General features: G+C 44.5%; 1 protein-coding gene and 1 long non-coding RNA gene across 2 annotated transcripts; one reads left to right on the forward strand and one right to left on the reverse strand.

Annotated features, from left to right (window-relative positions):
* Window positions 1–1,873: 1,873 nt before the first annotated feature.
* On the reverse strand, window positions 1,874–5,850 carry TOB1 (transducer of ERBB2, 1). The gene is made up of 2 exons (XM_047708076.1): window positions 5,711–5,850; window positions 1,874–3,824 (listed from the first exon to the last, which is right to left on the reverse strand). The coding sequence occupies exon 2, from the start codon at window positions 3,677–3,679 to the stop codon at window positions 2,642–2,644; it is 1,038 nt and encodes a 345-aa protein (XP_047564032.1). The 5' UTR covers window positions 3,680–3,824; window positions 5,711–5,850; the 3' UTR covers window positions 1,874–2,641.
* Window positions 5,851–6,147: 297 nt separating this feature from the next.
* LOC125087600 (uncharacterized) lies at window positions 6,148–23,849 on the forward strand. Its single transcript, XR_007123456.1, has 3 exons — window positions 6,148–6,894; window positions 19,792–19,897; window positions 23,538–23,849. It is a non-coding gene; the product is annotated as an uncharacterized LOC125087600 (long non-coding RNA).
* The last annotated feature ends 2,798 nt before the right edge of the window (window positions 23,850–26,647 follow it).

Consider the following 26,647-nt stretch of genomic DNA (forward strand, 5'->3'; position numbering starts at 1 on the left):
AAAGTCCTCAAGAATACCAAGCTCTAATTAAATGGATTTTTTTGAAACCGAACAAGATTCAAGCACCAAACCAACAAACATAGCAATATGACATTTCTCCAATCTTTTGGCACTATGCACATCCCTAAGATGTGGAGGATATTCATATTTACATTAAGCTCAATTATTTAAAATCTGATTGTATTAGTGTTCCAGACTGTTACAAATTCTGTTGTGTACCTACTAGCCAGCTGCTTTAATTCTGATTTTCAGAAAGAGCGTGTTGTCTTTGTAAAAAGGCAATTATCTGTTAAGCCTATAACTTCACCCTGAAGTCTCTAGCAGAAACTAGTGCTTAAAACCATTATGATTGTTCTTACAGCCATTCAGACTTGGGGATCACAAAAGCACGTCATTGATAATGCTGGCAGACCAGCTCTCTGCCTGTTCCAATCACTATCCCAGTACTTCTTCATAGCCTCATTCTGTCCACTCAAGGACAAAGGCCTCACCATGGAGTGGATGAAACAGCTCAGCTGGGTTATTCCCAGTGCTTCTTTCCTTAAAACTTTTTATCGCTCTAAACTGCATGGATAGCAGACAAAAGGCTTTTGTACACTGGTGTCCAAAAAACTCATTTAAGACCAAATTTATTTCACCAGTATCCTAGACAGTGCTGGTTCCCTACTATAAATGTAGTTTCCTTCCAATTCCAGGCAATTTTCTCACCCATACTATGTCAACACTATCAATGGACATTTAAACAGTGAAATGACTCATTTTACTTTAAAAATAGTGTCTCCTACTTCCAACTCATCACTTTTTAAAAATTCCATCCCTACCAGGCCACTACAATTTGACACATTACAGGTGAGTAACCTCTGAACCTTCCCCTCTTCTCCCAAAGCAGCAGGTTGGCAAAACATTGTATTTAAAAAAGCGGAGAGCCTGCTTCCTCCTCTCTCTCTGCCTGCCTCTCTGCCTGCTTGTGATCTCTCTCTGTCAAATAAAAATAAATAAATAAATAAATAAATAAAATAAAAAAGAAAGAAAAATAAACTTTCTTACTGGGAAAACACACACAAATACTAACATTTAGCACCCTGTCCTGAGCAGATTTTGATCATCAATTCTCCAGCTAAATATGACTGAACTTTAAGTGTAAGGATTAGTAAACAGACCTAATCTTCTCTTTAAATAGTTAGGTCGGCTGCTTTGTCCTAGCGAGGTTTCTGAGCTATTCATCTCCCATGCAGAAACAGAAAGCCGATCCAGTGGTCTCCCCATATACATTTCAAATAAATCCTCTCCGGTGACATGAGTGAACTTCATCATCGGACTCTTAGACCTCACCGCAACACAATTTAACACATGCCGTAAAACACGGTTGCCTAGCCTTAGTATAACCATTCCTATTCACAGGGAGACAGATGTGGGCTGGATAAAGTTGCTTAAGAATATGTAAATAGGGCGCCTGGGTGGCTCAGTGGGTTAAGCCGCTGCCTTCGGCTCAGGTCATGATCTCAGGGTCCTGGGATCGAGTCCCGCATCGGGCTCTCTGCTCAGCCAAGAGCCTGCTTCCCTCTCTCTCTCTCTCTCCTGCCTCTCTGTCTACTTGTGATCTCTCTCTGTCAAATAAACAAATAAAATCTTAAAAAAAAAAAAAAAAAGACTATGTAAATAAAGCCATCCCAAGCCTTGGTCAGGCTGCGCCGTTCTGACAAGACGTTGTACGTGGCCAACTGCTCCTATCTGGTGCGGTACAGCGGCTTTTCCACCACTCCTCCGTGATTCTGGGAGTCAGACCTCTCGGCAGTACTACTAGCAACTACATCCTCATTCCAGAGGGAGCTCTTGGCCAAGGCCTCAAAACAAAGACCACGATAAGCGTTTCTAATTTTAAAGAATTTTAATACAAACTTAATATAAACTATTTCAGTCCCTCTTAACATGTAAGACACTGACTCAAAATACTTTTATACCGTTTTTTTCAAGTATTGCACAATATAGGTACAAAATTAATATTTACGATTACATTTTCTTCCATAATATATAGCAAAAATCTTTTCAACCGTTAACAGAAAATACATTTTTTTGAAAAAGCAAATATTCGTACATTTTAATTCCACCACTAAAGGAATATCCTGTACACAATTTTGAGAATAGTTGATGTCTTTAAGATGGATATTTTACAATTTCGGTAAAAAAAATACATGAAGCTGCTGCTGTCACAGGTCACTGTAGTAAAAAGATAGAAATGCAATACCGTGTCGTAGAAACAATATATATATCCTCTGGTATTTTACAAACTTTGTACTAAATTAAATTATACAATTAGAAAAGACCAATAAACCCACTTATTAGTGCCAATTTTTTATAAAAAAAAAAAAATCAGCCATGTCCTTGCTATATCTTAAATACTGTAAGAGGCCATATCTGAGAGTATACTTTAAAATATACAGTCAGTATAAAATAACTTTGTGCTTGGTTGGCAAATGAAAAATGATGCAGGTTTTATTTTTGTAACCAAGCTTGAATGTATCCTTACTATAAGCTTTAAAAAAAAAAAAAAAAAAATCTCAAGGAGGTGAAAAAAAATCCCCCTTGGGCCCGTGCATTTTAACTTGTAGGATTCTTTTTTTTTTTTTTTTCTTTTCCTTTTTTAGTTAGCCATGACAGGCTGGAATTGCTGGTTAGAATACTGCATGTTATTTAAGCTAAAATTCAAGCCATCTACAAAAGACTTCTCGTTGAGGCCTCCATAGGCCGCAAACACATCAAAGGCATTACTGTACTGGAGAGGACTGAGGTTAAGGGGGCTGTCACCTGGGAACATTCCATTGGTACTACCTTGACCCTGCATGTTAGGAAAAATAAATTCCTTGGCATTGGGAGAAAGAGCGGAGGCTTTCTGCTGCGGCTGTGGCTGCGGTGGTGGCGGCGGCGGCGGCGGCGGCTGGGAAGGCTGCTGCTGCTGCTGGGGCTGCTGCTGGCTGCCCAGGCCGAGCCCGTACAGAGAGTGCATTGAGGAAGAGATGGCTTTCTGCTTCAAGAGGTCATTCACATTCAAGCCGAGGTTGATAGGAGAAGTGCGTGCAACCTTGTTGCTGCGGCCACTATTCTTCATTTTGGTAGAGCCGAACTTGGTGGCAGCAAAAGTGGCAGTGGTAAAGGTTAAAGGCTGAGTGGACCGGGGCATGAAGGTAGGGCTTACAGCAGCAGAGTGACCAAAGGGAGGCGACGGAGAGCTGGACACTGATGAGGCTGGGTCACTGATGGGCATAAAAACCTGGGCCTCTGGGTTAAAGCTGTTTTTGATCTCCTTATCCAACTCACATCCATTTTCATTATTATCATCCACATAAAGCACCTTCACTGGTCCCTTTTCACCAATTTGGTAGGAAACCTCAAATGGGTCGATCCACACACTAAGATCCTGTGGCAGATTGCCACGAACATCATCAATGTCCAAACCACTCTCTTTGGATGCTTGTTCAATCACTGGGTCCACTTTCTCCCCTATGTGTATACATCTAAACCCTGATCCTTTGTATGGCTTTTCAGGATACCAGTGCCCTTCATATTTCTTCTTAAGAAGTCTTTCAAGCTCTTCACCAAAAATGTTGACACGTCTCCTGGGAAGCTTATTGTACAAATATGAAATAATAAAATTTAGTGCTACTTGGATTTCAAGCTGCATAGCTGCTATGCCACAAAGTGAGGTTTGTGTTTCAACTTCCCCCCACACACGCACACACAAGTGTTCAGTTTGTGGCAGAGAAACAAATTTTCATTCAAAGTGCTGGTACTTTGTAGATTATCCTTCACCTTCAGTGGTCTTGCTCCTTAAAGAAAAACAAAACAAAACAAAAACAAACATGTCCAAATAAGAGAAATCTAAGTCCCACAACCTCTTCTTACCCCCAGAGTAATTTTACTTTTGAAAAAGTCTAATAGGCTGAAAGTCAGAAAAATATAATCAGCACGAAATAAAGGAACATACAATCGAAAATTGTTTATTAAAGTTCAAAATCTCACAGGACAATTTAGGATTTACAGTTAAAACAATGTATTTAAAATCCTATTATTTACTTCTTTTTTTCTGAATACAACTCTAAAATATACATAGATATAGATATATATCTGTATCTATATATCTCCAGCATATGAAGTGTGTTTCTTCCCTCAGTTCTCAAAAGAATATTTATTGGAAACTCTACTTCGCACACCCATCCACCCACCTCCACACACATATATACCAGTTTTAGAAAGCGATCATATTCCTATTCACTAATTTAGAAGTGAATTCTGTATTTCAGTTCATCCTGGATATATGCTCCTTAGATCTGCTCTATCATTAAACGTTCAGACACTGAAGAAGTTAGGAAAATTAATTTCCGAAGTACATGATGCTAAAATTAAAAATACTAAATGCTAAATGAATTGCCATCCTAGTGAAGGATAATTATGAACCAAATTATCCTACATAGCTGCCGCCTCAAATACACTAAGGGCTTACAAAGTAATAATTGAGCTTCTCTCTTCTTTTTTCAAAATCAGAAAATACCTCTTTGGCAGCAAATGTAACAAAGGCAGCGATTAATTTCAAAACTCTATTGATTATTCTCTTTAAAGGCCAGGGTTTTTGAGTTCTATTCTGATTTTCAAAACCACCTCCCTCCTTCACGGTAAGAGGACCGCTGGAGAGGCTTGTACGATAAGGTCGACCTTTAAACGTTTGCTGGATCAGCACTGGGTGGGGATAAGAAAAGATCAAGGGCAAACAGAAGATATTTGCAAAAGGGATCTATTTGTACACTGAGGTTGATTTACAAGGACGTTTTAAAAATCAAGTTGGTATTAATCCATCTGTTCCATTTTCCATATTCGTGGCGACAAAGGGAAAAGGATCCCTGGCTGCCCTCAAACTACACTTTGCAAGCCCGAAGCCTGAGCGCCGGCAGAGGCAGCTGATTAAGCCAAAACGCTTGACGGTGCAACCGAGCGAAATTCAGGCTCCGCCGAAGGTAGTTTTAAAGCAACGCCTTAAGACAGGAGTGTGAAGAATTACATAAACAGCCAGTTGGGTCTCATTAGATTTCTGCTCACAGCCCTCGGAGCCCAAGCGCTGGAGCAGCAGCAGCAAGAGGAGGAGGAGGAGGAGAGGAGGAGGAGAAGGAGAGGAGAGTACAAGTCTCCTCCAAAAAGGAGGAGGAGGAAGGCCACGAGAAATGGCAAAGCAACTACTCGGGGCCGGGCACCGGGCAGGTCGGGGCGCCCGCCGCTCCGGGTCAGCCGCTCCCCTCCCCCCGCCGTAACCTGACCCGCCGCTCCCTCTCCCGCCCCCCGCCCGAGGCTCCTGGGACCCGGCCAGAGCCCGGGGAGCACCGGCTCCTCCGCACCCTTTTCGGTCCCGGCGGCCACCAGCCCCGCGGACCCCGCGGTCCCCCTCGAGCTCGCCGCTCCTCCCCGGCGACCCGACCCCCCGGTTCCCGGTCAGCTCGGCCAGGGCTGCCCTTCCCCGTTTACCCTCCCGGCCCCGGCCGAGCCCGACGCGCCGGCCGGCCCCGCCTCCAGGTCCCGGGCCCGCTGGGGCCCCTCGGAGCCGCTCCCCTCGGAGCCGCTCCTCTCTGAGCTCGGGCCGCGAATCCGCCGTCCCCGAGGGTCCGGGGCTCGACGCCGCCGGAGCCCCTAGGTCCCGGGACCCCGCCCGCCGCCCCTCGATACTTACGGGCTGCTTCCACCACAGAGCCGGCCGCAGGGCGGGGGAAAAGGGGCGGCAGGGCGGGGGCTCGGGAGGACCGGCAGCGGCCAGCAGACTGAATGCAAGACGGCGTCGCCGGGCGGAGGACGGGGGCCTCGGCGCGGGCCTCGGGAACTCGCCCCCTGTGGCTCGGGGTGACGGGGACAGGTCAGGCGAGCGCGCTCACTTCTCCACACAGCCCGGTGCCCAGCCCAGCATCCCCGTAGTATGACCACTGCGCGCCGGGCCAGAGCTTCGCTCCTTCTGCCGCGGCGCGCGCCCCGCCTCTCGTTTTATAATCTCCTCCCCGCCCCCATCCCCTCCAGTAGGGGTGCGCGCGCGCCCGCCTCGCGTCACACAGCTCGGGGCCGCGTAACCATTCCCCGCCCTCCCGCCCCTCACCCCAGACCCTCCGCGGCGGCTCCGCCCCTGCCCTGCCCCTCGACGCCATTGGTCAGGTCCCGCCTGCCCATGTCCCGACGGGCGGCAGAGGGCCCCGTACGTAAGGCCACACCCCTCGGGCTCCACAACGGCCAATGAACCGACGTTCTGTAGGCACTGTGGGCGGGACTAAGAGAAAACTAGGAAAGGGATTGGAGGAGAGAAGTGCCAGTGAGGGCGACGGTGGTGGGTGGGGCGGCTGACGCTGGGTCTTGGAGGAGAGCCCCAGAGAGAAGGGGGGAGGGGAGCGAGGCAGGTGGCGGAGCTGCGGGGAACAACGGGGAGAAGAGCCCGAGGCCTCGAGAGGGAGGGGACAGTTTACAAAAAATACCCTACCCGAGTGGGACTGTGGCCCAGGAAAATCCCACTCGTGGACGAGCTACCAAATTGGCCTCCAGTGCACCCGGGAGAGCCTAGAGAAAGGGAGAACTCTGTGACAGGGACTCGAGCACCCGGTTAACTGAATATTAATCACCTCCGGGGCCCAGGCCAACTGCCACCCAGAGAGTGGCAACAGCAGAACCCAAAGCGGCCGAGCTAGGCTGGGGGTGGGGAAGGGAGTCCACCTGGCCACACCTCCCGCCTAGGTGACAGTTTAACTGCCTCCGCATCCCACATCACAACCTCCCCGTGCGACCCGGCAGCAACTTGGACGTGGGAGTGGCCTGAGACTGTAAGAAGAACCACATTTTGTTCCCAATGTCCCAGCCTAGGCCTCCGTGCCAAACTGCGTACGTATCTAAGTGTATATATACATGCGTGTATTTCAAGTGTCCTTTAACATCAATACACACAATACACACGGTGCCTTCCTGTAAGGTGCGTTTAGGATGCTCTTCGGTTGAACTACAAGCGGGTAAATAGGCAGCGCGGAACGAGAGGGACCCAAGGGAGGCCGGTAAGTGCCCCTTTTCACAACCTGCGGCGGAGAAATACACGAACTTGCATGGGCGTGGAACCGAGCGTCCCTCTCTGCTAAAAATATTGCTCACAGGTAGCAACGACGCCTGATTGGCCGCGCTTCTCCCTTAGCAGCTAGGCGATTGGCTGTCTGGTATCCAGGAGACCGACGTCAAACTCGCAAGGGGAAAGGGGAGAGAAAGTCTAACGGGAGGGAAGGGTGGAAGGGGAGAGAGAGAGGAGCAATGAATGAAACGCCCAGCGCTGGCCTTCTCCTCCCTTTGCTCTGCACTCCAGAAGTGCTTCCTGGAAAAACACCAGTTGGAGCTCCGCCTTCCTCTAAAAACTGTGGGGCCTGCACTCTCAACCTGCTATAAGGAAGTTAAAGCGCAACTCCCCGCGGAGTAGAGTGTCCGCGGAGCCGGCTGTGTACACCAGCTGTGTTCCTTGCACACGCACCCGCTGTAGGTGTTAGGCCTAGAGGCTTTGCGCTTTAGGGATGCAAGATCCGATCGTAGCCTTTTTCTCCACCCTCTCCTGCCCTCGTGCCTCCGCCCCCACCCCGTTCCCCTTTAGAAGGAACCCAATCAATAGAGGATATATCTAAAGTCCCCGATGTGTGCGGGAGGAGGAGGGAAGGGTGTGTGCGATGGGTTGAGGGTGGGAGTGGTCAGGTGGCCGATTTCGTGTTTATTGCACGGATTCCTAAAGCTCGGGTGGCGTGTTTTAAGAACATTCAAGTTTTACTCAAAGACTCTTTAAATTCCGATTTTTTACTCTTAATGGTTTTTTTTGTAACAAGGAAAAGTGGAATTTGATTGCGAAAGTGTGGATGTGTTTTATTTTATTTTATTTTTGGAAACATTTTAAGTTAAATGTTTCTCTGCATCAAGATATATTCATACAGTGTTTACTACTTTTTGCTCAGTTGTATTTTTTTTGTTTTCTCAAATGAATATCCACTCCATTTGTTACTAAAAAATGAGTTATTTTTAATTTTATAATTAGTTGAGGGCAGAAATTACAAGAAGAAAGATAGGATATTTTGGGAATGGCCTATCAAGAGAAACATTTCATCTTTCCTGTGCCCCAAGGCATAATTTCTCTTACCATTAGGCAAATAATATTTGCTGTACCAAACACCCAGCATTGCAGGACCTTGTGTCTGGCCATGTGTCTTGATATGTAATTTGGAAAGTATATCACTATAATTAGAGGAGTATATTAGGCTCAGCTGAGATTAAAATGTCTAACCAAAGATAGATGAATTGTAATTTTGTCAACCTTATCTATACTTTCCACAAATTCTCAAAGGGAAGGCACAAATTCTTTTTTCTGAACGTCCCCAATCTATAATCTCAGGCTTAAAATTCAAAAGCAGACATCTGATAGGTTCTGATTAATTAGCGATAGCGGTAAATTGAATTTAAAAAAATTTAGACGCCAAAAATGTATGAGTTATTGCAGCTTAGTCCAAGGGTATGAGAATGTTTCAAAACAAATATGAACACACACACACACACACACACACACACACACACACACACACACACACACATATTGAGGCCCCATGTCATCTGAAGGGCAGGTGTTGGGAGATCTGAATTTTATCCATTTCTATCAACCTTCAGTTCTCTCCCCTACAAAAAGGGGTTGGATTATATAATCTCTAATATCTCTTTCAATTAAAAAATTCCACGTTTAAAACTCAGTGCCCCTAAGGTAAACAATGTAGTTGTTTTAAAGATATAGATTGCAAATAAGAGGGAAACCAGATTCATATACTTCCAAGTCACAAGGGATAAAACTCCCTTTATCCAAGTTTTACACTTTAAAGACCCCCTTGTATGACTTGTTACTATTTCACATTTACTTTGAAATTGCACAGGGGACTGGATTGCCAAATGATTATTTTGATTTATGGAGGGGAAAAAAGCATTGATATGAGGCTCTGGGTGGTATCACAACAATAGGAATTCCTCTCTGTGGGCAAGTAATAGTCACTGAAAATCACAGCCTTTGCCTTTCCCTGCCTGTGTTCCACACAATTAATTCCTAGAGCAGTGCCTCACACTGAAGCTTGTGATTCTTTGGTAAACAAATGTGTTTCAATATTATTGTGAAAAACGGTTCTTGAAAGTGCTCTGAATTATCTCATTCACACATAAACACACACACACACACACTCACACCTGGATTTCTGACAAATGTGTCCTAAACCTAAACCTTCGAATTTTCATTCTGTTTCTTTGTAAACTGAAGATTACAGGAGAGTCACCATCACCTAATGTGTCCTTACTAAGGGTTGTTTCACTTCTAGAGAATCAGCCTTGTATCTTTACTTGAAAGACGACATAACAAGCATAATGTTTTTGTCCTTAATGTCATTGATTTTCTTGTGGACAGTCATGTAACCTGAACTATACAAAATTTTAAATTATTGGCAAGGAACAATTATAAACTAATCACTGACTTATTAAAAACCAAGTAAGCCCACTTTTCCCTAAACATTTTTCAAAGAAATTTGCATATTTATGACTAATGGAACCTCAGTGTGGTTTCCTATGGCTTCTCATAGGGGTTAGTGAAGGAGGGCCACACATTCTCTAAGAGATGGGTACACAGATATTTGGAATTGAAAAATAACTAGATAACCCTGAACAAACCCACTTATCTTTGGAACAAGCATTTCCACTGAAGGAATTGGTTGGATAGGAGAACATGTCCTTATAACTTGCTTACTCCCTATTATCTTTTTTTTTTAACTCTCTGTTATCTCAGTGAACAAAAATCCAAGACAAATCTTTGAATTTCTTTCCATTAGCCAAGGAGGAAGAGATTGTAATTGCAGATTCTGGGAGTGATACAGTGTTCGCAACAGTCTGCACACCAAGAACATTAATTGATTTACATTGATTAATAATATCAGAATGCTTTAACTATATAAATTCTAGATCTCACCTATTGTGCACTATGTTAAGAAAAACTGAAAGTGCTCTATTGTAATAATCCATAAACTTAAAGCATAGATTGCATCTGTTACGCAGCTCTGCTTACTCAAATGAATTACATACACCAAATTCTAGTTTATACAATAGATACACGGTCCAGAAATATATATATGGTATTTGAGAAAGAAAATACACGCTCACACCCACATACACACACACCGACCCGTGCACAAAACCGTAAGAGCCAACTCCATGTTTTCCCAGCCTTCACTGCAGCAGGGTGACATTGTGACACTGCTGTACCAACGTGACGTAAACAGAGGTTAGCCGGGATGGTTTCTGAGAAAAAGCTTTGCTCTTCTTATCAGAGGAACTTATTCCAGTTGCTACTGCTACATAACACACTATCCAAAACTTAGTAGCATCAAACACCCATTTGATTGTGTTCTGGGATCCTATAGGTCAGGAATTCAGACAGGGTACAGGGAACAGATGGCTTTTCTATGCCCCACAACATCTGGAGCTTCAGCCGGTGGGGGGGGGAGCTCAAGCACTCAAGAATCATCTGGAGCAGATGTGTCTAATGGAACTTTCCCTAATGATAGAAACTTGCTGTACCTATATTGTCCAATAGGATGGCCACGAGTTACATGTGACTATTGAGCCCTTAAAAGGTGGCCAGGGTGACTGAGGAACTAACGTTCTCATTTAATTTTAATTAAATGTAAATTGAAATAACCACAGGTGGCCAGTGGCTCCTGAGTTGAACAGCATGAATCTGGAGGCGTTTTCGCTTAATCTGTCTAGCACCTGGGCTGCGAGATGAAGATGACCGAAGGCTGGGCTCAGTTGGCACTGTCCACTGGAACATCTACAAATGGCCTCTGAACTCTCCCTGTGGCTTGGGCTTCTCACAGCGTGGCAGTTGGTTCTGAGAGGAGGCATCCCAAGGGGGAGCGTGGTCTCTGAAGAGCAAACATTCTAAGAGAAGGACATGAAAGGTCCATGGCCTTTTATTGACCAAGCCTTGGAAGTCACAAAGCACCACTACTGCCATATCCATTGGTGGAAGTAATCATAAGCCTGTCTAAAGTCAAGAGGAAATCACAGAGACGCCCCCTCCCCACCTCTAAAGGGAGGAATGTCAATGAATTTTGCACCAATATAAAAAATCACCACTGGGAAATTTTCACCTTTTTTTCTGCCTTAACATGAATCTGGTAGCAGGAGCTACAGCTGCCTTTTTAGCACCAGGAAGAGGATGCAAGATAATCACAGAGATATAGGCTCTGACCAAAGCTAGTGACTACCTAGCTCTACTCTACTTTTTAACCCACACGAAATGTCCATGACTTACAGCTGAACATATACTCATCAAAAATACTGATTTAACATCTTTTAAGGAAACCTGAACTTGATTCTTAAAAAAAAAAAAAATTATCTAGTCTGAATATTATCTAGACTTTCTCCTTATAAAACCTGGAGGGGTGTCTGGGTGGCTTATTTGGTTAAGCATCCACCTCTTTTTTTTTTTTTTTAAGATTTTATTTATTTACTTGACACAGAGAGATCACAAGTAGGCAGAGAGGCAGGCAGAGAGAGAGAGAAGCAGGCTCTCTGCTGAGGAGAGCCCGATGTGGGGCTCAATCCCAGGACCCTGAGATCATGACCTGAGCCAAAGGTAGAGGCTTAACTCACTGAGCCACCCAGGTGCCCCATTGGTTAAGCATCCAACTCTTGATCCCAGCTCAGGTCTTGATCTCACGGTCATGAGTTCAAGCCCTGCACTGGACTCCATGCTGGGCATGGAGCATACTTGAACAAACAAACCAAAAAATGGTCATTGTAGAAAATTTGGAAAACACAGATAAAGAAAATAGCGATCACCTTTCATCTCACCATGCAGTGATGATAACCATTGTAAGCATCCTGCTCTGATTCTTTATGAATGAATTTCTACCACATTTGTAGATTTGTATCCTGCAGTGCACTCAGCATTGTGTTATTTCTATTTTCCCCTGACACTCAACATTGTCATAATTATCATTGATAAGGATTGCATTATCTGATTTAGAATACTTTGATTGTTGCTCAGCATGTGGGTTCTTAACAATTCTTCTGTATAAAAACAATTGTATTTAACAAACATAAAAAATATTTTAAATTTATTACCGAAGTAGATTTGCCATACAATGTCGTATTAGTTTCAGGGGTAAGGCGTAGTGATTTGACAGTTCTATCGACATTACTCAGTGCTCATCAGGATAAGTGTAGTCACTGTCTGTCACCATACAATGTTATTACATCATTGACTATATTCCCCTTGTACTTTTCATCCACCTTATTTATATATTTAGTTTTAAGATTTATTTTTTTTTTTGACAGAGAGAGATCACAAGTAGGCAGAGAGGCAGGCAGAGAGAGGGAGAAGCAGCTCCCTGCTGAGCAGAGAGCCCAATGTGGGGCTCAATCTCAGGATCCTGAGATCATGACCTGAGCCGAAGGTAGAGGCTTTAACCCACTGAGCCACCCAGGTACCCCAGAAGCTTTTTATTTTGATGTCATTCCAACAGTTTATGTTTGCTTGTGTTTTCCTTGCCTCCAGGGACCTATCTAGCAAAAAGTTGCTACAGCAGATGTCAGTGAAACTATTGCCTGGGTTTTCTTCCAGGATTTTTTATGGCTTCAGGTCTCACTTTAGGTCTTTCATCCATTTTGAATTTATTTTTGTATTTGGTATATGAAAATGGTCAGTTTCATTCTTCTGCATGTTGCTGTCCAGTTTTCCTAACACCATATGTTGAAAAGACTATCTTTTTCCCATCCGATATTCTTCCCTGTTTTGTCAAAGATTTACTGGCCACATAATTGTGGGTTTAGTTCTGGATTTTCTATTCTGTTCCATTGACCCGTGTGCCTGTACCACACTGTTTTGATGACTACAGTTTTGTAATGTAACTTGAGGTCCAGAATTGTGATGTCTCCAGCTGTACTTTTCTTTTTCAAGATTGCTTCAGTTAGTTGGGGTCTTTTGTGGCTCCATACAAATTTTAGGACTGTTTGTTCTAGTTCTTTGAAAAACACTGTTGGTATTTTGGTAGGGATTGCATTACATGTGTAGATTACCTTGGGTAGTATAGACATTTAACAACATTTGTTCTTGCAAATCATGAGCCTGGAATGTCTTTCCATTTCTTTGGGTCATCCTCAGTTATTTTATTTATTGATTTGACACAGAGAGAGAGAGAGAGCACAAGCAGAGGGAGCAGCAGGCAGAGAGAGAGAGGGAGAAGCAGTCTCCCTGCAGGGAACCTGATGCAGGACTCGATCCCAGGACCCGGGGATCATGACCTGAGCTGAAGGCAGACAATTAACTGACTGAGCCACTCAATGCCCTTCAATTATTTTCATCAATATTTTATAGTTTTCAGAGTACAGGTCTTCTACCTCTTTGCAGAACCTTGATTTCTTTTTTTTTTTTTTGTCTTAAGATTTTATTTATTTATTTGACAGAGATCACAAGTAGGCAGAGAGGCAGGCAGAGGGCGGGGGGTGGGGAGAAGCAGGCTCCCTACTGAGCAGAGAGCCTGATGTGGGGCTCGATCCCAGGACCCTGAGATCATGACCTGAGCTGAAGGCAGAGGCTCAACCCACTGAGCCACCCAGGTGCCCCTAGAAACTTGATTTCTTATCTATTGTTTGACTTTTTAGCATTTGGCCCGATTCGAAGGTTATCAGTGCTTTAAAAAAGCAAGAACCACAGTTCTAGTGATCTTTACTCAATTTTCTTTCTCCTTGATGTTTCTGCCCCAACACCCTGTTGAGTGGTGACTACTTGAAATAGTACCCCTCACCTTTGCGCACTCATGTGCGGACACAGGATGTATCCAACATTGCGCCCACCTTGTGGCTACCTCAGCTGTAGCCGAGTGCAGTGGAAACATGAGGAACTGGAAAAGAGAGCGTCTGTGTTTAAGTCCTATTCTGCTGAGGATGAGCCTGGTGCGGCTGCATGGAGCCTTGGCCCTCAGTTGACATATGGAAGCAGTAACTCCCGCTGAGCTGTGTGAAGATCGAACGAGATCACACCTGTGAAATCGTTTGGAGAACAAGCAGGGTCCTGCACCTCCATGTCAACTGGGAAGTCTCGAGGCAGGAGGCCAGTGACACAGGGTGAGCTGGGAAGCTGTCCGATTGAGTGGCGAGAAGTTAACCAGAGCCTGTGCGGCACCTAGAAGGAGACATCTAGAAGGAAAGAAGGTGAGGCCAAGAGAACCTAAGCGTGCCTAAGAGGCATCTCGGGTTTTTTGGCTAAAAGCAGCTGGGGTAGGTTTCTACATAAGCAGTCTTGTGTTCACAGCTTCCATCTCCCCTTTCCCTGGACTGTGGTAACACTCAATGCCTGGGCCATTCATTTGGCAGGAAAGTGGTGCTGTCTTTTGGTTACTTAACTATATGAAATCAGTGCAGGTCCTGGCTCTCCAAGAGGTCTGCATGGCCACCAGGGCAGGGCAGAACCTTCCACTGCCCTGTGCCTGTGCCATTCACAGAACGCTTTGTAAATATTTGGCTGAACTGACTTTTTCCATTTCATCAATTTCAGCCTTCTGCTATTCAGCCACTCGCACCCCAGCGTGTTTCTCCCAATGTATGCTGTGTTTTTTTAACTCGTTAAAAATGTGTCACTTGGGCAGTACTTACACAGTGAATCACCACATGACTTTACATGCCCAGTGGCATTTGGAATCTAAAGTTAAATCACTGTTCTTCTAGTCTCACTATAGTTAATATGAAAAAAATACTAAGCGACATGCAGAATAGCTCTAGGAGATTCGATAATGACCAAAATTGGAATTCCGGAAGTTAAGAGTGAGGAAAACAATCAGAAGGAAATAATTAAATCATAAGCAGAAATTGATTTATTAATTAGATAAAAAGTAAAGGTTAGAGTTACACGCTTGATTCGGTAGATGCCTGTATTCTTTTTTTTTTTTAAGATTTTATTTATTTATTTGACAGAGAGAGACCACAAGTAGACGGAGAGGCAGGCAGAGAGAGAGAGAGAGGGAAGCAGGCTCCCCGCTGAGCAGAGAGCCCGATGAGGGACTTGATCCCAGGACCCTGAGATCATGACCTGAGCTGAAGGCAGCGGCCCAACCCACTGAGCCACCAGATGCCTGTATTCTTGTAGGACTTGCCAAGGACAGACTTTCTTTTCAAGCATCCGTGAAGAAGTTTAAATTTGCCTGTGTAGTAGATCACAAAGAAGATTTCCATAAATTGCCCGGAGTAGAAACCTTCTGACCCAAACAGTCCACAGAGCCTTAATGTGAGAAATCAACGAAAAATGTAGCAAAAAAAAAAAAAAAAAAAAAAAAAAAAAAGAAAGAAAAAGAAAAAAAAAAGAAAGAAAAGAAAATCTATCCATTTGCAATTTTAAAGCACTTTTTGCAGTAGTTTTTGCATTAAAGAGGAAATCAGAACCAAGATTTCCGTAATCTGTAGTGAAATAGGAAATCAAAGCTGAAACATGGATCACTTTAGAGTAATGACAACATGGACACTACATACCAAGTTCTATATGATGCAGAGAGAGTGGTAATTGGAGGGAAATTTATTACCTTAAACATTAGAAAACAAGAAAAACTGAAATTAAGTTATCTAAGCATGCAGTTCAGGTTTCTGGAAAAAGAGAAGCGAAATAAACCTAACTCAAGTAGAAGATAAGAATTAATAAAGACAAAATGGACGAAATAATGAATATCAGGTTTCTCAAATCAAAAGCTGGTGATTGATAAAATAGATAAGATTTGTATAAGTCTGATTAAGGGAAAAGGGCCCAAACTGATGATTTTAGAAACAAGAAGAGAACATGATTATGGAAACAGAGGTGGTTATTTAGAGAATCTTGTGTGCAACTGGATTAAATCGGGGTGAATATTACAATTCTCAGGGAAATTATAAATGATCCCAACTGACTCGATAAATAGTGTCAAGTTCAAGTAGACCACCCAGAATGGAAGAAAACAGTTTCCAATCTGCCCACAGTGGGGCACCTGGCTGGCTTAGTTGGTGGAACATGTGATTCTGGATCTCAGGGTCCTGACTTGAAGCCCCAGGTTGGGCATACAGCCTACTTAAAAAAATTTTAAAAAGTCAAATCTACCCATGGAAAAGAAATGAGGCCAGTGTGCTTTTATGGTAAGATCTCACGATCTCATTCCATGAGGCTGACATAATTCTGATACCAAAGTGGACAAGCACAGAATAACCAAGAAGGAAAGCAAAAGCTAAATTTGCTTATAAACACAGATTTTTGTTTTTTTTTTATTTTTTATTTTTTTAAGATTTTATCTATTTATTTGTCAGAGAGAAAGAGAGCATGAGCACAGGCAGACAGAGTGGTAGGCAGAGGCAGAGGGAGAAGCAGGCTCCCCGCCGAGCAAGGAGCCCGATTCGGGACTCGATCCCAGGACGCCGAGATCATGACCTGAGCCGAAGGCAGCCGCTCAACCAACTGAGCCACCCAGGCGTCCCATAAACACAGATTTTTAAAATCCTAAATGAAATGTTAGTAAATTGGATCAGTGTATTCAAGCAATGCAAGGATGGTTCAACATTAAGATATTTGTTAATGAAATTCACTACTTTATTATATCAAAGAGAGGAAACTTCTGATCATTTCAACTGATACAAAAAAAAAAAAAAAAACCAGAAAGCAAAAATAAAAATCTCTACACACATTTAATAAAATACAATACCATTTCATGATTGGAAAAGCAAAACAAAACAAAACAAAACAGAAAACCTTCTCACAAGTGAAGTGGGAAAGAAAACATCTTTGGGGGCGCCTGGCTGTCTCAGTGGGTGGAATGCACAGCTCTTGATTTCAGGGTCATGAGCTTGAACCGCACACTGGGTGTAGAGGTTACTCAAATAAATAAACTTAAAAAAAAAAAAAGGAAGAAAGAAAGAAAGAAAACATCCTGAACTTGATAAAGTCTCCATCAGAAACCTAGAGCTACAGAAAATGCTAAACTTAATGGCAAAGTATAAGCATTTTCTTAAAAGGCAGGATTGAGACAAACCAAGTTGAAACTGTTGTTATTTTTTTTAAGATTTTATTTATTAATTTGAGAGAGGGAGAGAGAGAGAGAGAGCATGAGCAGGGGGAGCAGAAGACGGAGAGGAAAAAGCAGGCTCCCCACTGAGCAGGGAGCCCGAAATGAAATGGGTCTCAATCCCAAGACCCTGAAATCATGACCTGAGCCGAAGGCAGACACTGAACCGACTGAGCTACCCACACGCCCCAATACCATTGTTATTAGTACACTTGCCTGGAGTACCCAGTCATTGCAGTAAGATGAAAAAATAAGAGGTAGGGGCGCTTGGGTGGCTCAGTGGGTTAAGCCTCTGCCTTCGGCTCAGGTCATGATCCCAGGGTCCTGGGATGAAGCCCAGCATCAGGCTCTCTGCTCAGTGGGGAGCCTGCTTCCTCCTCTCTCTCTGCCTGCCTCTCTGCCTACTTGTGATCTCTGTCAAATAAATAAATAAATAAAATCTTAAAAAAAAAAAGAAGAGGTACACATCAACATGGAAAGAGACAAATGGCATTATTTCTAGATGTTATGATTATTCCTGTAGAACCTCCAAGATCAACACCTCGAAAAATAATTATGGCTTATGAAAGAGTCTTACAAGGTGGCAAATTAGAAAGGAAACATACACACACACACACAAAAGCCAGCAGCTTCCCTATATATCAGCAATAATAAATTAGGAAATATGATAGAAAAGAGATATAACTCGCATTAATAATAAAAACAAAAAGGTACTTAGGAACAAATTGTCAAAAATGTACCGGAGTTATGGAAAAAAAACTCATGAACTTTATTAAAGGATTTACAGATATAGACTCTATAGAGAAAGAACTTATCTTCTGAAAATGATGAAAAAAGTCAGAATTAAAAAGATATTAATTCTCCTCCAAACTAGTTCCTATTGACATCCCAGTGGGACTTTTTATGGATATGCTGATTCTAAAATTCATCAGGAAGAGTAAACATACAAGAATAGCCAAGAACATTTTGAAATAGAAGAATAATGAGAAGAGCACCTCCTGTTATATACAGCAAGACATACAACGAAGATACCAAAGATGATAATAATAAAAAATGAGGTATTGTTGTAGGAACAAAGAGTCCTGAAGTATGTCCTGTATAAATAGGGACTTAGTTTATAAAAATGATGGCAATCACAATTTAATGGGCAAAATGTTGGGACAACTGGTTATCAATTTGAGGAGGAAATTCAAAGTGGTTTAAAAAATCAAAACTTTTTAAAAATTTTTATTTATTTATTTGACAGAGGTCACAAGTAGGCAGAGAGGCAGGCAGAGAGGGGGAAGCAGGCTCCCTGCCGAGCAAAGATCCCGATGTGGGGCTCGGTCCCAGGACCCTGAGACCAGGTCCTGAGCAGAAGGCAGAGGCTTTAACCCACTGAGCCACCCCAGACTCCCCCCAAATCAAAACATTTTTAAAGCCTTTAAACAACAAAAGAAATGTAAGAACATGTTTTTTTTTTTTTTTTAAGATTTTATTTATTTATTTGACAGAGAGAGATCACAAGTAGATGGAGAGGCAGGCAGAGAGAGAGAGAGGGAAGCAGACTTCTCGCTGAGCAGAGAGCCCGATGCGGGACTCGATCCCAGGACCCTGAGATCATGACCCGAGCCGAAGGCAGCAGCTTAACCCACTGAGCCACCCAGGCGCCCAAGAACATGTTTTTTAAATCTTAACTTGCTGTAGGCCTTTCCAGGGAAGGCTTCAATACCAAAGGCCATAAAGAAAAGATTAACAGATAGACTACAGATAAACCGATTTATCCGTTAATAAGCAGATTAACAGATAAACAAATCTCCGGTATACCTAAAGAAACCATAAACAATACTAAAGGACAAACACCCAAGAGAAACTATTTGCGACTTAAGCAAAGAGCAGAAGATTAATGCCTAATATAGAAAGAACTTCTACAAATCAACAACTGAAAGATATAAACTCAATGGAAATTGCCTAACATTAAAATGGAATCAATTCACTGAAGAAAAAAAAAAGCCCCACAACTTATTAATAAACATATAAAATGATGATCTCATGAATAAAATGGGCAACACAAAGGACAACAAGGAGATATTTTTTCCCCCCACTGGTTTGATGAAACTTACCAAAAATTGCTGATTGGTAGCATTGACAAAAACGTGGGGAAAGGGATCTCTGACAGGAATTCGAATTGGCTCAGTACGAGGGTAAGAGTGAACATGGATGCCATTTTGTAGTAAGAAAATGAATTCCCACGTTTGCAGAAAGACACATCTTTTCTTTTTCTTTTTTCTTTTTTATTTTCTTTTTTTTTTTAAGATTTTATTTATTTATTTGACAGAGAGAGAGAGAGATCACAAGTAGGCAGAGAGGCAGGCAGAGAGAGGGAAACAGGCTCCCTGCTGAGCAGAGAGCCCGATGTGGGACTCCATCCCAGGACCCTGAGATCATGACCTGAGCCGAAGGCAGCGGCTTAACCCACTGAGCCACCCAGGAACCCACATCTTTTCTTTTTAATTTATTATCTTTTAGAAAAAAATTTTACCGGAGAAAATTATTTTACTATGAATTTCAATGTCTAATCCCAAGGATTAGTTTTTAATCCTCCGTACTGCCATTTTTCAAAACATTTTTTAATTTAAATTCAATTAATTAACATGTAATGTATTATTGGTTTCAGAGGTACAGATCTGTGATTCCTCAGGAAAGACACATCTTTAAAGATCCTTTATAGATAATTGCGGTTTAGAATTACGAAGGAGATGGAATCCATCCCCAAAGGAGAGGTGAATAATTTCGATTCATCTTATACTTGGAAGCTGTCCTGATGCGGGAAGATAATGGATGTACCACGCACTGTTCTCCATGCTTTTTGTCTATTTAATCCTTCCGGAAGCCCAATGAGGAAGATACTGTAATTTGTGCTATTTCACAGATGAGGGAACCGAGGCAGAGTGGGGTGACTCATTCATCCAAGATCACACACGTGGTTGGCAGAGCTGGGACTTGAACCCCAGTGATCTGGCTCCAAAAGCCTGTGGCTTGACCATGACCCTAAGTTATGCTTCCATATGACTATGACATGGGGAGAATATCAAGTCACAGAAAGGTATTAAACAATCTCATATTTATGAAAAGTGGAAACATGTTTTGGTGCATAGAAAAAAATGGTGACATTTGATGAGAGAGAGTTTTGGGGGTTGGAGAAATGGACCTTCACTTTGACAACATTCTTTATATATTGCTGGAATTTCTCACAGCAAGCAGGTACTACTGCAATTAAAAATAATATTGTCTTAGAGTTTTTTTTTTTTAAAGATTTTATTTATTTATTTGACAGACAGAGATCACAAGTAGGCAGAGAGGCAGGCAGAGAGAGAGAGGAGGAAGCAGGCTCCCCACCGAGCAGAGAGCCCGATGCGGGGCTCGATCCCAGGATGCTGGGATCATGACCTGAGCCGAAGGCAGAGGCTTTAACCCACTGAGCCAAAAAAAAAAATTAAAATTAAAATTAAAAAAATTTAAAAAATATTGTATTTAAAAGAATTTAAACAAAGAGGGGCGCCTGGGTAGCTCAGTTGTTAAGTGTCTGCCTTTGGCTCAGGTCAAGATTCCAGGGTCCTGGGATAGAGCCCTGCATGTGTTCCCTGCTCAGCCAGAAGCCTGTTTCTCCCTCTCTCACTCCCCCTGCTTGTGCTTTCTCTCTCGCTATGTCTCTCTCTTAAAAAAAAAAAAAAAAAAAAAGAATTTAAACAAAGAAAAAAATAATATCATATTAAATATATTTAATATTTATCATATAACATAGTATATCTAGTTTATATCATCAAATTCTTAATATTTAAGGCTTCCTTCTTTGTTAATGTAGTGTTTTTTTCCCAGAAGCTTCCTTTAGCTCAAACTATTATCTTGCAAAAATGAGAACAGAATGCTTATGCCCCACCTATCTGCCTACATTCCAAAAGCATTAATTTATCACTTTGGAAGGAATCTGATTTTTGTGCATTTGGAAGTACCTGTTTGTTACCAGGATTCTGTAAATAGTGTGGCTAAAATGGCTTGAAGTCAACACCTGACATTCTCCCGAATAGAGAGATTTTGCCCATTTGTTCCCTGGTGTCTGGTTTTCCCTTCCACAAGCTCTTCATAAGATGCTATGCTGGGTGCAGAGGCTTGAAAACTTAGTAAAGACCCAGGCTAGCAGGAGCACAGACCCTTCCCGATGCAGAAACCAGGGAGACATCTTGGACACCCCCTTTTGTCACCTTGTCCCTATTGCCAACCTGACTATCAGTCCGACCTCCCACCTGTTGATCTGGTCCACCCACCAGGTCCTAGACACTGGTGGGTGGACCAGATCAACAGGTGGGAAAGCACCTCTTTCCTCCACTTTTCCAGCAGCCTCCTGCGGGCTCTCCTGTTTCACTCCTGCCCCCATCACTGACCACTCCACGTGCAAATCAGTCATGTTCTCATCCCTCCAGCCCCACCAGGCTAAACCCCTCAGTGTCTCCCATTTCTCCCAGGAGGAGGACCAGAATCGTCACTGTGGTCTACCAGGCCCACAGCCCAGAGTCGACACAACCTTCCCCCCACTTCTTTTACTTCCTGAAGTATATATCAGGTTCCCTTCCACTTTGGGGCCTCTCACCGCCCCCCACCCCTACCCTCATTAACCTCTATACAGCTTTCGGCTGTTAATTTAGCTTCTTCATGGGAGGCTGTCCCCGTGCCTACTTCGAGCTCTTTACCCCCATGACTCCACACCTTTCTGTGAGGGGGCCCTGTAAGAGAACAGCATCTCTTTTGTCTTTTGTGGTATCCTTGTAGGACCAGGCACAGAGTCTGGCTCACAGGGGTGCTCACTGAGCACTTGTTGAAGGAAGGAAGGAGGAAAGGAAGGAGGAAAGAAAAGAAGTGCTGTGTCACTAGAGAAGGGGCCAAGGCGGCAGAGGAGGGACACATGAAGAACAGAAGGAGGCCTTGAAAGGTGGGAGGGGAAAAGGGCATTTCAGACTCAGGCCCTGTGGGCGGGGCCTGGTATGGAGCCTGTTGTTGTTGTCGTCTCGGGTCCAAGGGAGGAGGCAGAGATTAGACTGAGCTGTGGGGCAGCCCACCTGACAAGAGCTTTGCACACCATAAAAGGACTTGAACTTTATGCTGTAGGTAATGGAGGAAGCTGGGTGGGTTGTGGGGAATCCCTCCCCACTTCCTTCCCTTTGCCATCCCCTCTTCCTTGCTTCCCTTCCTTCTGTAGACCGGAAACAAAGTCTCTGAGGGCCAGAGAGCATGCTCTTGGTTTAAAGGAAGTGGCAGGGGATTTGGAAGGGGCATTGTTCGAGAGGCCCCTTTTCCTGGCTCTGTCCCCAGATATACAAACCAGTGCTAGAGTAGTAGAGCGAGAGACACTCCCCAGAGCCCCCACATTCACCCAGAGAGGTTCTGGGGAGCCCCTAGAGCTTCCAGGGCCCTGTGCCCCAAGGGTGCAGGCGAGGGGGAGGAGATGGGTCAAGGTGAGACCCCTCAGGGAGAATGACAACTTGCCCGGTGTCTGGGGGAGGATGCCTGGGACTCTCCGCCTTCCAGGGTTTCTTCTACTCTCTTGGCTTGGCCTCAGGACCGTGGAGGGGTTGACTCCAGGCTCCAGGTCTCGGTACAGGTAGGCTCCACTCTGCCCAGGCCACCTCTTTCTGGACAAGGTTGGTGAGTAAGAGGGCTCCAGGGTGCACCACGGTCTGAGGATTTGCAGCCTCACCTGCCCGGGGCAGGGCACGGACTCCTGCCGAGGGTGGTGCTGCTGGGGAGCCAAGTGCTTGCAGGACCCTGCCTGCAGCCATTTCCAAGGACCCAGACCTCTGCTCTCTGGACCCCTCCACAGACATTTCAAACCTTTCAAAATCTCAAAACCGTGGGACATACTGGCTTCTATGTTCCCCACCCTGTTCTTTGGGCTTGAATCTATACTTCACTGTATAAATTCACTGAGTGTCTGCCGTGTGCAAAGCCCCATGCTAGGCTCTTAGTCAAAAAGACGAGCACTTCGTGATCCCTGCTTCCAAGAGGCTTACAGTCTAGGGAGGGAAAGCACATTGAGAACGATGTCAAGCTCTAGCTTGATCTACCTGGCTTTTTACTATTTTTTAAAAAAGATTTTATTTATTTATTTAGACGGAGATCACAAGTAGGCAGAGGCAGGCAGAGGGGGAGGGGGAAACAGGTTCCCTGCTGAGCAGCGAGCCCTATGTGGGGCTCGATCCCAGGACCCTGGGATCATGATCTGAGCCAAAGGCAGGAGCTTAACCCACTGAGCCACCCAGGTGCCCCACTTTTCACTATTTTTATGTCACTGACATATATAGGGCACGACCTATGTGTTTGTCCCCATGTTCTGTCATCTTTCCAATCCTTGTTTATTTTTTCCCCTAGGATTCTTTTGGGATTTGAAATTGTTTTGTTTGGCTACAAAGAAGGTTGGACATGCTTCAGTGTCTCCTCACAACTTCCTCTACTTTACCAACCAGCTGTCTCCTCTGAAGTAGATCTGCCCCCATCACCTTTGCAAAGTGAGCTGAAAGCTGTCAAAGGATGTGCCTTCTGAAGAGCAGGCGGGAGGCTCCCAGGCCAGAAATCCGTCCTTGACAAGTGCCTGCAGTCCCACTGTTAAAAGATTATTCCTTTGAAGGTGCAGGAGCTCCGGGGAGGGTAGGAATAACAGCTTAAATAAATCCTGATCATTTATCAGCTCTAGAGGGGATTCATTTATAGATGGGGGGTAGGGGTTGTGGGGGACATCATCCTTCCAGGCCCACTGATGTCTCTAGATTTTGAGGTTGTTTCAGTTAGCTATTGCCGCGTAACAAACCACTGTGATTTATTGCTTCTCACAGCGCTGTGGGTTGGCCATGTGGGCAGTTCTGTTAGTCAACCCCGTGAGAGCCCATGTGGCGAAGGTCATCTGACCAGGGTGGGGGTGTCCCAACATGGCCTCTTTCGCATGTCTGGTGGTTGGGGCAGCTTGCCAGTTCTCCCAGTGGTCTCTCATCTCCCAGTGGGCTCAGGGAACTTCATCAGGGCATGGCGGCCTCAAAGTTACGAGAGGGAGATGGAAGAAGCTACAAGACCCCTTTAGACCTAAGATCCAGAATGTGCATGTTCTTTCTTTTTATTTTTTTAAAGATTTATTTATTTGACAGAGATCACAAAGTAGGCAGAGGGGCAGGTGGGTGGGGGGAAGCAGGCTCCCCACTGAACAGAGAGCCCGATATAGGGCTCGATCCCAGGACCCTGAGATCATGACCTGAGCTGAAGGCAGAGGCTTAACCCGCTGAGCCACCGAGGCGCCCCTGTGCATGTTATTTCTGCCGCATTCTGCTGGCCAGAAAGGTCACGAGGCCAGTCCAGATTCAAGGAGATGGTGAAGTAGACGGGACTACTCAGCGAGGGGAGCAGCAACACCCCACAGCAAAGGGGTGCAGACACAAGGAGCTGCCGCTCCTAGGGGCCACAATTCTAGCACTCTCCCGGGGAGGTCTACAGGATGTAATGTTATCGAGGGTTTGCTTCAGGACAGCAGGCTAGACAGAGGAGGCGTAAGTCCCCACTCTGCCAACATCTATTTCCATGATCTTGCCCGGGGTTCTGTCATCCTTTGCCAGCAGAGACATACCTACAGATGGAGTTTGCTTGACTCCACAGAGCCCATCAAACTACGTAGCAGCATTTGGCTGACCCTTCCCCCTACCCTGAGTTGTCAAAGCCCGTTCCTCACCCGCCCCCCAACCCCCACCCTGCCCCAGGATGTGCCAGCAAACTCCATGCTGGTGGGGGTGGGGTCTGACTCGTAGCATCTGCCAGATGCAGCCAATTGCAAGCTACCGATGTGACATTGCTGAATGAGTTTGGAATAGCTATGAGTCATTGATTTTTGGCCCCGGACAAGCCAGCTCCACACCTCTTCCTTATCTTTGGAATTTTCTAGAAAAAGCGAATACAGATTAAAAAAGAAAAAAAGACGAAGAGGAAGAAGCAAAACCTTTCTTAGTGCCAAAAGAATAAAACATGTTGAGAAGGCAGATTCTTGTTTTAGAAGATGGGGGAACTCCACAGCCACTAGGCAAGCCGTGGGAACCCTGGACTCGAGACAGGGCCTGAGCTCACCCAGTGATAGCTTTGTGTGGGCAGGGAACATTTCTGAAAGGGTGCTCCCCTAACAAACAGTGGTTATTTCTGGAGCTGGTGGTGGGTGGGGGTGAGGGACCTGTCTTGAGATATTTCTCTGCTACCTTTGCTTTCTTACAGCGAACACGCATTCGATTGAGAATTACATAACTAAAACTGAGGAAGTGGATATTCTAGAATCCTTGAACATTACAGACTCCCTGAGTCAGATAAGTGAGGGCATCTGCCCTGCTCAGGGGCCCAGCCAAAACTCCTAACTTTGGGTTCAGGATGCTTCCCCACACCCTTGGGCTGCCCCCACTCCACACAGGTACAGATTGGAAAGAAAGTGATCACTCTACCCACCCCCCCAAAGCTCCTGGAAGTTTGGAGAGCCTTACCTTGGGAAACTGGAAGGAGATCAGAAGGCAGCCTCCTGGGAGTAGCTTCCAGAACCCCATGGGGATGTGCCCCCGGCCCCCATAGGAAGTCTGAGCCACCGTTACTGTCAGTGAGCCGTAAAGAGCAAGGTATGGAAATCCCCGCCCCGTATCATCGGCCTGAAGGGTCCCCCCATCCCACTTACTTTTAGATTCTCCTCTTGGGAAACCTCATCACTGTTCTAAACCAGCTGATTGAATATTCTTTTTTTATTTATTTTTAAGATTTTATTTATTTATTTGAGAGAGAGTGAATGAAAGAGAGTACAAGCAGGGGGAGTAGCAGAGGGAGAGGGAGAAGCAGACTTCTCCCTAAGCAGGGAGCATCATGTGGCACTCGATCCGAAGACTCCAGGATCATGACCTGAGCTGAAGGCAGACGCTCAACTGACTGAGCCACCCAGGTGCCCTGAAAATTCTTTTTTTTTTTGGTTGAGAATTTAGTGTTTCTTTGATTTGTTTTCCCCTTTCTTGCGTCCTTTTGCTTAAACAAACTTCAAACTTTGGCCTTCGACAGTCAATACAAGGCCAGCCCAAACTCAGCATGAAAACAAGCGTCAGTAAATTAATGGAAACACGGAAAGGGCACCCTTATCTTGCAACGGGAGACATTTGTTTTTAAGGAGAGGTTTGTCGTGTTCAGGATGAGTGTGGGAGGGGGTCAGGAAGAAAAACACCAGCAGACCAAGGTGGGGACAAAACCTCTCTGGAAACAAAACAAGGTGTTTGCATGGTTGCGAGGCTGACTCGCCCTTGGCTCAGAGCTGTATTCAAGGCTGAATGGGACATGTTTGGGGCCCCAGTGGGGAGATTGCTTTTCCAGGCTGGGCTGACCCGTATGGGCCAAACCACCCAAGCACTTAGAGGTGAAACCAGTTCAGCTCAGCCTTCAGGCTTGTTTTGGAAATATTCTGTATTTTCTATTTCATTTCCAGTTCC

The sequence above is a fragment of the Lutra lutra genome, chromosome 16, assembly GCF_902655055.1.
Source record: "Lutra lutra chromosome 16, mLutLut1.2, whole genome shotgun sequence".
Lineage (NCBI taxonomy): Eukaryota > Metazoa > Chordata > Mammalia > Carnivora > Mustelidae > Lutra > Lutra lutra.